The following is an 11593-nucleotide window of genomic DNA, read 5'->3' as shown; positions in this document are numbered from 1 at the left end:
GCCGCGCGCACGCGCGCTCCTCCTCCACGAGTCGGGCGCCGTTCTGCTTGCACAGGTGACACGCCGGCTTTTAGGGGCCCCCCTCCCCCCGGAGTGGAGCGAGGATGGCTTAGGAGGCGTAAACAAAGCTCCACCTGTTCTCGTGCGTCCTTCCGAGTGGAGGCCGCGGCGGAGGCTGAGGGCGGCGGGCCCGGCGGCCTAGCGGACGCGGGCGGGGAGCGGTCTCGCCGGCGCCGCCGCGTGGTGGGGGCGGGGCCCGCGGTCGCGGCTCGCGGCCGGCCTCGGAGCCCGCTGTGTCCGCCGTGCGGCGCCGTGAGCCTCCCTGGGCGTGCTGCGGCGTCTCGCACACTTCTCTGCGGCGACCCAGCTCGGCCGGCCGCCTGCTGCCTCCGAAGGAGGATGGGGATTGGGGAGGCTGCGGTCGGCCCCTCGCTGCGGAGGGCGCCCTGCCATCCTGCGCTCTCCGCCCCCTTCGTCGGCGCGGGGCCCGCTCTTGCTTTCCTGGAGACACGTCTGAAGACGAGGCCTTCGCCCTTGTGAACGCGCATGGCTTATGCCCCCTGTTCCTCTGCCTCTGCCCGTTGGTGAGAGGGAGCACCTTGGCATGCGGCTAATGGTCATCTTCTAATCCCAGAGCACTGCCCAGAAATACGGGGAAGCACACGCCCAATAACAAAAGATTGAAATAAGGGCAGCCCCGGGGGCGGGTGGGGGGGCTCAGCGGTTTAGCGCCGCCTTCAGCCCAGGGCGTGACCCTGGAGACGCGGGATTGAGTCCCGCGTCGGGCTCCCTGCATGGAGCCTGCTTCTCCCTCTGTCTCCAATAAATAAAAAATCTTAAAATAAATAAAAGATTGAAATGTTTAACCCCACCATGATACACGTCCCGGGGGCTCCAGGCAAGTGTGAGGGCTCCCTTTTCAAGTTTACCTTTTTTTTTTTTTTTTTTAAGCTCTGAGATTTTCCTAAATCTTAACTGAAATCTGTCCCTTTTGAAATGCTGCCTTTGCTGTGGGGCTTTTCCAACCATAAGGTTGATCTGGGTCTTCTCCAAAGGATTGACTATAAATTTTGTTTGGTGCAAGCTCAACATGATATTCTTGTTAATTGTACATGTTTTTTCATTTGTCTTTTTTTTATTTTTTATTTGTCTTAACTAAAGCTTGTGACACCAAGGTCAAGGTCCTCGTTAGAAAAAAAGGGATACTGAGACTTGAAATGGGGTTATCTGGGTTGATGCGTCTGAAAACCTTAAATCTACGTTTCCTTGAATGCTGTTGATGACAGAAGTAGGCCATTCTTCCCTGTTAAATTAGGCTGATGCTTTTCTTCCCTGTTAAATTAGAGCTTGATGTAGATCTGCCTTCTAACATATCCCTCCTTACCCCCACAGTCTACCCCACTCTCCATTCCCGTCCACCAGAGCTATAATGAGTATGAAGAAATGCTGGGCTGGCTGGCTATTGGTAGAAAAGGACTACTTGCTGAGAGATCTACAGGACTGGGTGACAACCTGACTGACCAAGCAGGAGCATATATGGGACTGCACTGGATGAGAAAGGGAGAAAAACCTGTGACATGGGATTTAATATCTTGGCAGAGTCCAGATGATTGGTTGTCCCTTAGAAACTTGGGAAAAGCAATGACCCACACTAAGTAGAAATGCCCCGCAGTCACAAGCACTGAGGGAAGAAAGCAAGACACTCGATTGGGGTATACTGTGCAATACTAAAAAGCTACTAACCTCCTCTGTTCTTAGGATACAGTGTTCTTGTCCAAAGTGACAAGGAATGTGCTGATGGGGGTGCTCCAATATTCTTAAACTCAGTGGTGGGTGGTCATCTATAGGCCAAGGCCACTGGTAGGAGATGTTAGGATGGAAAAGGGTTTTCTAGTAGTTGTGGGGACAACAGAATTCCAAAATAGTAGCCAGATGGCAATACTTAACTCTCAAAAGCAAGGCAGGTATAATTATTATCATGAGTGGCAATGTCAGAGAGGTCGGACTCACAGAGAGCTAGGGAGGTGGTTAATACAGCGTGGCATCCTGAGAGACATGACAGATGAACAGCAAATGAGAGTATTGCTCAATCTACAGAACCAAAGTAAATCCAAGATGGATGACCATGATACTGACCACAGACCTGACAATAAAAAGTCTTGGTTACTTTCTCAGTTTTCAGACCTGTGCCAGTTTTCCAACCCAAATCCCACTGACTGACAGAAAAGCTCATGAAAAAGAACCCTGCAAACACTGTGGCAAAAAAAAAAAAAGGTAGTGATTTCCTTAGTCCTTCTCCAAAGCCTTTTACTCATAAAACTGTACTCTGAAGGAAAGAGGAATACAAAACCTTTCAAGGACTGTTGGATACATGGTCTGAGTTGAGATATCCAGGGATCCAAAGCATCCTCATATCTCCTCTCTCAAGAGCGGGTGCATAAGGGATAGGGTAATAAATGGAGTTCTGACTCAGGTGTGGTTTATGGTAGGACCCCCTCCTCCACACACTCCTCTGCTGGTAATTTCCCTGGTTCCCAAAGGAATAATGGAATGGCCAAGCTTAGGTACTGGCAGAAGCCACATTGGTTCCTTGACCTATGGGGTCAGGCTTTCATAGTGGAGAATGCCAAGGATCTTGTGAAATCATTCTGCCCTTCCCAGCGAAGACAGTAAATAAACAACAGTATCATATGAAGAGATAGGGCAGATACTAGTGCTACCCTTAAATACGCAGGCAGGAATGGTGGTCCTCATCATAGGCCCATTCCATTAATCAGTATGAAGTTCAATGCTACGTGTATCCTGGAGGATAACAGTGGGTTACCATACACCATACACTAACCAAGTAGTCGCCCCCCAACTGCAGTTATGAGCCAGATATAGTATCTTTGCTAGATCACATTAAAATGGCCTTGGATACAAAGTATACAATATCAATCTCATAAATAAATTCTTTTCAAATCTCATTAGGAAGGGTGATCAGAGCAGTTTACATTTGCATGGCTTAGGGCACAGTATACATTCACAGTGTTGCCTTTGAGCTATGTTAAATCTGCCCTCTCCTACAATATAGTCTTAAGGACCTGGACCATCTGGACATCATGCAAAAAAACAAAAACCCACATTCATCTATTAATGATGAGATGAGCAAAAAGTGGCAAATATACTGGAGGAGTGGGTAAGACATGCAAGGGAGAGGACAGAGAAAAGGCTACATGACACTTCAGGGGCTCACCACATCAGGGAAGTTATTTGGGATCCAGTGGTTTGGTGCAAGTTGGGACATATGCTCCCATTACTACCAAATTAGGACAAACTATTATCTCACATCTAACACAATGAAGAACTCACACATCTCACACAATGCCTGGAAATCCTTTTGGTTTTCTGGAGGCAGCATGTTCCGTATTTAGAAATACTGCTCTTACTTATTTACTTGGTGACAAGGAGAATTGCCAGCAGATCCAGGCTGACGTGCAAGCATCACTGCTGCTTGGGCAGTACCATCAGTGGGCTATACAACCAGGTACTCCCTGGTATTAGAGTTATCTGTGGTGAGAAAAGATGTCACATGGAGAAGAGTGGAAGTACAACACAAAGCCCCAGGGTTCTGATGCAAATCTATGTGATCTGCAGCAGAGAATCATTTGGAGAAAAGATCCCCATGTGCTACGGAGCCCTGGTATGGATTAAGCACCTAACTAAGGGGACTTAAGTGACCACATGTCAAAATTTACTCACCAGGAGCTGGGTTCTGTCAAATTTACCAAGGTTGGGAGGAACTAGCACCATTCCATCATAAGATAGAAGTGGTAACTCTGGAGACAGCAATGCACAGGGACAGAGAATACAGGAAACCTGCACGAGCAAGTGGCCTAGGCTCCCATGTCACCTACCATTCTGTACCAGTGCCTCTCTCTCAGATCATATTTCTGGCTGTGTAGTAGGTTTCTATTGCTGCATAAAAGTATTACTACAAACTTAGCAGCTTAAAACAACACATATTTATTATTCCACAGTTTTTGTGAGTCAGCACTTAGAATGTAACTTAACTGGGTCCTTTTCTTCATGTTTTCACAAAGCTGTAATCAAGGCATAGACTGGGACTATGGTATTATTATCTGAGCATCAGCTGGGGAGAGATTCACTTCCAGCCTTGTGGGGTTATTGTCAGAATCCACTTCCTTGCAGACTGCCACACTGAGGGTTTATCTTCTTGTTGGCTCTTAGCCAGAGACCCCTGATTCAGTTCCTTGTCACATGTCCCTTTCCATGTAGCAGCTCATAACATGGCCACTTGTTCTTCACAGCAAACAAGGCACAAGGGAGTGTCCTTGCAAGATGGGTGTTACAATCTTATATAGTGTATCAAGTACACTTCTTACTCATGTACATCTCATCATCTTCGCCATATTCCATTCACAGAATCAAGTCACAGGACTTGCCTCACTGAAGGGAAGGGGATTACCCATGACAGTGAACACCTGGAGGAAGGGATCATGGGGCCACCCTAGAGGCAGCCCTTCATAGACTACATGGAGGGCTCCTATGACTAGCTGACAGAGGAGGAAAAAGGCTGTGTGGTTCTTGGAGAGATCAGTTGGTATGTGGGTGTGAGACAAAAATGGATAGCTACTGTAGTGCAGCCTCAGTTAGGGGTCCGTCAGGGATTACCGTGAACAGTATCCTCCTAAGGATGGTATCAGGCAGTACATCAGGTCATCTACTTGAAGAAAGAGAAATGGGCCAAGGCAAGGATGCACAGAGGCTTTTGGGCAATGGTGAACAGTTTGGCTAGTTGGTCAGGGACTTGAAAAGAGAAAACACTGGAAGATTGAGGATGAAGGTTTGTGGGAAAGAGGCATGTGGCTAGTGGACCAAGATAGTGGGCGTGGAATGTGAACATCTTTGTAACCTATGTTAATACTCAGAAGAAAGCATCACCTGTAGGACAGGCACTAATCGACCAATGACTCTTCCAGTTATCCTCAGCCAGTCTCTGCCTTTGGTCACCCTAGTGTTGGCACAATAAGGTCATGAACGGAGTAGCTACGGAGGCTATGTGAGTCCAACAGCATGGGCTGTGTTCTAGCTACTGTGCTGCTGAAAGTTCAACCTGCCACGCACAGAAACTAGCATTGGGCACTCCTCTGCCTTCAGGGCTCCAGCTCTCAAGGAGAATTCCCAACCTTCCTCACAATGAAAGAAAACATCACTTGCTGCCACCAGAAACAAATTTCTGCTCTCTGCATTGTCCTAAAAATCCTTACTTCTTAGAGTGATGTTTCTCAAAAGGTAACTCAGGCCTATAGCTTCCAAATCACTTGAGGGGCTTGTCACAAGCACTGATTTCCACCCAACCTACTGATTCAGAATCTCTAGGTTTGGTGCCTGGTAATCTTTATTTGCAGAACATAGAGGTTTTGGTCACTGGCCTTTGGCTACACTTTAATATTCTAACTAAATTTCTTCCAGGAAACAATACAGTTGTTATGAGATGGGGAAAGAAAATATCAACTTAGGAGTTTCCAAAGTGAAATATATAAAGAACTAATACAACTTAACACTTGAAAATAAATACTCCAATAAGAAAATAGGCAGAAGACACGAACAGACATTTTTCCAAAGAAGACATACAGATGGGTAACAGACACATGAAAAGATGCTTAACATCACTTATTGCTAGGGAAATGCAAATCAAAACTACAAAATATCACCTCACACCTGTCACAGTGACTAAAATAAAAAACACAAGAAACAAGTGTTGGCAGGGATGTGGCGAGAAAGGAGCCCTCGTGCATTGTTGGTGGGAATGCAAACTGGTACAGCCACTGTAGGAAACAGGATGGAGGTTCCTTAAAAAGTTAAAAATAGAAATACGCTGTAACTGTTACTCAGTATTTACCCCAAAAAATGCAAAAACACTAATTCAAAGGGATACGTGCATCCCTATGTTTACTGCAATATTATTTATAATAGCCAAATTTGGATGCAGTCGAAGTGTCCATTGATAGATGAATGGATAAAGAAAATGTGATATATGTATACACAATGCAATATTATTTAGCTATAAAAAAGAATGAAATCTTGCCATTTGCAACAACATGGATGGAACTAGAGAGTATAATGCCAAGTGAAGTAACTCAGAAGACAAATACCCTATGACTGCACTCAGATGTGGAACTTAGGAAACAAAACAAGCAAAGAAAAAAAAGATCAAGGAACAGACTCTTAACTATAGAGTACAAACCTATGGTTATCAGAGGGGAGGTGGGTGGCAAGATGGGTACAATAGCTGAAATTAAAGACTACACTTATGCTGAAAACAATAAAATAAAAAACTTAACAACAATAAAATGGAAAATCGCTTTACCCTATCAGTAAGACAAACCTGTTATTTGGTTACCAATTCAGAAATACATTTATAGGATCTCTGAGAGCCTGGCACTATGCTCTAAGTTGTGATGGGAATTAAAAGCATAAAGTCTGGGGGCACCTAGGTGGCTTAGTTAAGTGTCTGACTTAATTTTGGCTCAGGTCATGATCTCAGGGTTGTTGAGATAGAGCCCTGTGTCGGGTTCCACACTGGGCATGGTGCCTGCATAAGATTGTCTCTCTCCCTCTCTCTCCCTCCCTTAAAAAAAAAAAATAAAAGCAAAACATAAAGTTTAAATAAGAAGGAAAAAGTCAATACACATAAAACTTTGGACCTGAAAGACAGGCCCAGAGCACTGTCCAGCCCCTTCTTTTATAAGAACCTCCTCTGAGTCTGGCTCACCAAGGAGGATCTGATGAAATGTCACCAAGACCAATGCCAACAGCAAGGGCTCTAGGAATTCGCAGGGGCCTTCAGTGCACTGTGTGAGTGGGTAGTAGCAGGGCCTTGGGCTGGTCCCTGAGAGGAGATGAGACTTCTGGGACAGAATGTAGACTCAAAAGCATCAGGCAATGGGGAAAGGAGGTTTCAAGATCAGGAATATCAGGACCTTATGTCTGTCTAGCATTTTACAAAGCTCTAACAAGGACCAGATTATCACCCCAGTTCATTCCTATTCCACATTTAATCCTTGGGATTGCGGAGTTTAATAACCTTGTACACTCTGGGCAAAGTATACAGGGAACCCAGTGACAAGGATACTGGCAGCCACCAAGAGATGTGGAGACAGGCCACCAGGTAACAGCACAACGTAGGTGACAGGAGCACAAGTGCTTGAAGTTCTAGAGTTCCAGGCTCAAACTCAGTTCTGTCCCTCTAGACAAAAGCATTTACCCTCAACGTGACTTAAGTTCTTAATTTTGTATTTCACAAAACAGAGGTGACACCTTATAGTCTCTCTGTGAAGACTGAATGAGATGCAGTTCAGGTACTTTCATTCATGTTAGCACAATGGTACTGTCCAATGTTCCCCCAAAGGGACAAGAGAAAACTCAGGCCCTCTGACAAGGAGCAAGAAGCTTCTTTAAGGAAGCTCCAGCTCTCACAGTCAAAATAACTCTGTCTGTATGCTAGATATTGTCCTAACATTTTCACAAAATTTACCTTGCTTTTGCTTGAGATGAGAGCGAAATCTGGAAGGAACCAAAACCAAAACCAAAACCAAAAAACCAGTTTGACCATTTAAAATCTGTGCAGGAAGAGATGCCAAGGCGTTAGCCGGATCCAGAGTGGTTCCAATCTGCCATCTAGTGGACAAGAAGGGGAAGGACAAATTTAGAGCAAGATCACTGATCTTAAGATTTTATGGATGCCTGTAGTTTTCAGAAAAGTATTTTCTGATCAATATAAATCAGACTCCCTACTGAATTTGCTTATTAACAGATTCATTTAACTTTTATAAAGTAAAACAACCCAGTATTCTAAACATTAAGCACTAAAACTAAATTCCCTAAAATGTTTATATTTACAAATTTTGAGTTTTGAAGATTGTTGGAAGAGAGAATGCTCTTGAGTTCTTACCATCATGAGTTTTTCTGGTCCACCATTCCCATTTATATTATCCATCTCTATTTATTTGGTACTCTGCATTTATTTTGGCACATAGACTAGGAGTAGCTAGAGCTTGTTCATATTATGTCTTTCCCAAAACACTGACCGAAATCACTGGGGGAAATAAGATGATTCTATTAATTTTTCAAAAATGTACACCAACTTAAAATGCTGGTGTAGCCAATATGAACATCTGTTAAGGTCTAAGTGCTTGAATTAGTTTTTTGCTGATTTATGTATGCACATATTTTCTCTTTTTATTTCTAAGGTCATTTCCTTAAGTGTCTATGAGGATTTCCATTTTGTCTAGGGTGAAGACATTGGCAGCCAAATTTCCCCAAAAAGTTAGTAACTGGAGAATACCTGAAGTGGCCAGTGCTTTTTTGAGATCTTTTTTTTTTTTTTAAATTCTTGTTACTACTAACAATAATAGCAGGTGCTATTTATTGAGCTGCTATGATGTGCCAGGCATGTTAATGTTCTTGATGCAGTGTTAATCCTCTCAGTCTCTAAAATAGGTATGTTATCTTTACTATAGATGAAAAACTGATGCTTGTGACCCACTGGGCAAATCCTGACTGTGCCAAATAATCACTGACTGGTTGACCCCTTCAAGGCATTTTCATCCCCTGGAGAATGAAAAGTTTTGACTAAGGCCTATTCTCTAAGGTTGTGCCTGATTTAAGAGCTCCCTTCCTGGGAGCTGCGGGCTTCCGGAGTGAAAAAGATTTTGTCTTGCCACCAAGTAGCCCAGGGCCTTATGGGAAACATAACCCCAAGGGCACAGAGTGGGATGGTATTGTATGATACAGCCCATGCCCTGGAAGGGACATCGTGGCAGGCACCTATGGGACCTCCCACAAAACACCTTCTGCACTCTGTCCTTGTCTTCTTTCTCTGTTCTGCCTTTCCCGAGTCCCTACCATTTTCCTTCTGGTTCTCTTTATTTTCTTTCTCCTTCTGCCCTACCCTAGAAGGGTGCTTTTTTTAAACTATGGGTTTTAAACCATTAGTAGGCCAAAAAAATAAATTCAGTATGTATAGGCCAGCATTAGAAAAAATGGAATTAGGGGCGCTTGCATGGCTCAGTCAGTTAAGTGTGTCTTCAGCTCAGGTCATGATCCCAGGGTCCTGGGATCAAGCCCTGCATCAGGCTCCCTGCTCAGCGGAGAGCCTGCTTCACCTTCTCCCTCTGCCACTACGCCCTGCTTGTGCTCTCTCTCTCTCTGTGAAATAAAATCCTTAAGAAAGCTTTTTTATTGCAATTACACAATTCAGACTCTTAAGGGCATCACTCCTAAGGAGGGTAATATGCTTTTTTAAATTTAATTTCATTTTTAGTTTAATTTAAACAATTTTAATTCCAGTGTAGCTAACATACAGTGCTTTATTAGTCTCAAGGGCACAATACAGTAATCCAACAGCTGTAGACATTATTCAGCGCTAGTCAAGACAAGCTCACTCCTGTCTCTGAGGATAATGTTCTGTGTAAAACCTGTTTTAATAGGTATCCCTGTGTTTGCATATACACTGGGTCAAGATGTAAACTTTCTATCTTAAGACATTAGGAAAACATTGCGCTAAAGTGGAGGCCTCCTCCCTTACCTGTGGAATTGCCAGGAAGGCCACAGGCACTTGACAGTCGCCAGCAGGGAGGTGGCATCCGGGGACTGTCAGCGCTGGGAGGATCATCTCTCTCCAGGCTTAGGCAGATCCTTCCTGAAGGCAGGGAATGGCCCAGATGACCCCGAAATTCTGCGGTCTACCCGTGGCCGAGTGTGTGAGGTCCTCTGTGCCAGCCCTGTGTCCCGCTGGGCCCACAGGAGAGGGGAAAGCAGCCACCAGGGCCTGGTCATCATTTTGCCCCAGGTGCCACGTACCTGTGGAGCGGCTGGAGCCGGCTGTCAGGTCTCTCAGGTGCAGCATTGTCCCCCAGCCCTGCCGCCCCAAGCCGTGGGTGCCCGGCCCCACGCCTGGCTTTGCAGCGGGTGGCTCTGGGGTCCCTGGCCCACCCCCACCCCCACCCCTCGGCCTGGCGTGGGGCACTGAGGCCACGAAGCCCTGTGTCCAGAGGTGTGATGAGGGCATGTGAGCCTGCACTTGATGGGAGATGCTGGCAAACTAAATTAAAAAAAATAATAAAATAACCTACTTTGTGCCCCCCAAAACAAACAAACAAGAATGAGGAAAGAGCAGCAAGAGGACTCGTCGGCCGCGGCTCCTCCATCTCCTCGGAACCTCGGGACGACAGGCCTGAGCCAGCCCCGAGGTTCGCGCGCAGACGCGGTGCGGGCGCCTGAGGACGCGCGGGCCCCGCCCCGACAACGGCGCCGCCTCCGTTCCCGCGCAGGCCGCGGGGGCGCCGACGGCCCGGCCCACCCTGAGCACCGAGCAGCCGAGGGGCCGCGGAGCCTGCGCACCTGCACCCCGGCCGGCCGCGGGGAGCACCAGGACCGCCTCCCAGGGGCCTGCCCGCGGGGCCGCCGCCCCCCCACGCCCCTGCGCGCCGCGGACAAGCGGGGACCGGCTCCCCGTCCGGCTCTGGGCACAGCCGCCAGCTCCGGGGCTGCTCCCCACGCGCATGCGCGAGCGCCGGGACCCGGGGGGTGGGGGCTGCTCCTCGCGCGCGTGCGCGAGCTCCGGGACCCGCGGCTGCTCCTCACCCGCCTGCGCGAGCGCCGGGACCGGGGGCGGGGGGGTGCTGCTCCTCGCGCGCGTGCGCGAGCGCCGGGACCGGGGGCGGGGGGGTGGGCTCTTCCCCACGCGCCTGCGCGAGCGCCGAAACCCCCCGGGGCTGCTCCGCTAGTACCAGCGCCTGCGCCGGGACCTACTGCGGACGAGCTGGCTGTGGTGCCGCCCGCCGCGGTGTCGCTGTAGGGCCGAGGCTCTTCCTTTTCGGGGAGGGTTGGGGCCATGTTGACTTACGAGAAATTTACGTTTAGGTTTTTTAGTTTTAAAATTAATTTTAGGGGCACCTGGGTGGCTCAGCGGTTGAGCATCTGCCTTCGGCCCAGGGCGTGATCCCGGGGTCCTGGGATCGAGTCCTGCATCGGGCTCCCTGTGCATGGAGCCTGCCTCTCCCTCTGCCTGTGCCTCTGCCTCTCTCTCTGTGTCTCATGAATAAATAAATACAATCTTAAGAAAAAAAAAACACTTTGACCATTGACTAGCCTTGTGCCCACTACAGAAATAGACCAACATTTTTAAAGCTTTTTAAGAGGAAAAAAAAAAAAAAAAGAATGACTCTTCTCTGGGTCAAACTTTTGTCATCTTTCCATTTGTCTAGATGAGAAAGAATACAGCACAATGAGATAAAAAGGACCTAAACCTTTTGGGACCATTATTCTCTATGGTTTTATAATATAGCCTGTTGTCCCCTTGAGGCAACATGCTGTGACTGCTGTGATTGGGCTAAAGGCAGCCGTGATTCTACAAAGTTTGGTGTGTTCCAAATGCACATGAAAGCCTCGCTGTGCATTATGCAATATTTAGAGAAAATAGAAATCGTCGAGATCAGCATTTTTTTTCAGATTTGTTTTTCAGAACCAGGAAGAGAATGCAAGAAATCAGCAATTTTCTCCTTCAATTTGCAATATAGGAAAAAAG

General features: G+C 47.0%; 1 protein-coding gene across 4 annotated transcripts; it reads right to left on the bottom strand.

Annotated features, from left to right (window-relative positions):
• Nucleotides 1-5795: 5795 nt before the first annotated feature.
• On the bottom strand, nt 5796-11341 carry LOC121477292 (translation initiation factor IF-2-like). Of its 4 annotated transcripts, none has more exons than XR_005984199.1 (4): nt 10140-11339; nt 9593-9706; nt 7541-7683; nt 5796-5855 (listed from the first exon to the last, which is right to left on the bottom strand). XR_005984199.1 is itself a non-coding variant. In XM_041731480.1 (3 exons), the coding sequence occupies exons 1-3, from the start codon at nt 10900-10902 to the stop codon at nt 7619-7621; spliced, it is 942 nt and encodes a 313-aa protein (XP_041587414.1). In that variant the 5' UTR covers nt 10903-11340; the 3' UTR covers nt 6188-7618. The 4 variants fall into 4 exon arrangements, 2 of the variants coding, with proteins under 2 accessions (XP_041587414.1, XP_041587415.1); XR_005984200.1 differs by having other exon boundaries at nt 5808-5831; nt 10140-11341; XM_041731480.1 differs by lacking the exon at nt 5796-5855 and having other exon boundaries at nt 6188-7683; nt 10140-11340.
• Nucleotides 11342-11593: the final 252 nt, after the last annotated feature.

This window comes from Vulpes lagopus, chromosome 17, assembly GCF_018345385.1.
Source record: "Vulpes lagopus strain Blue_001 chromosome 17, ASM1834538v1, whole genome shotgun sequence".
Taxonomy (NCBI): Eukaryota; Metazoa; Chordata; class Mammalia; order Carnivora; family Canidae; genus Vulpes; species Vulpes lagopus.
This window is presented reverse-complemented; position numbering and strand designations above follow the sequence as displayed.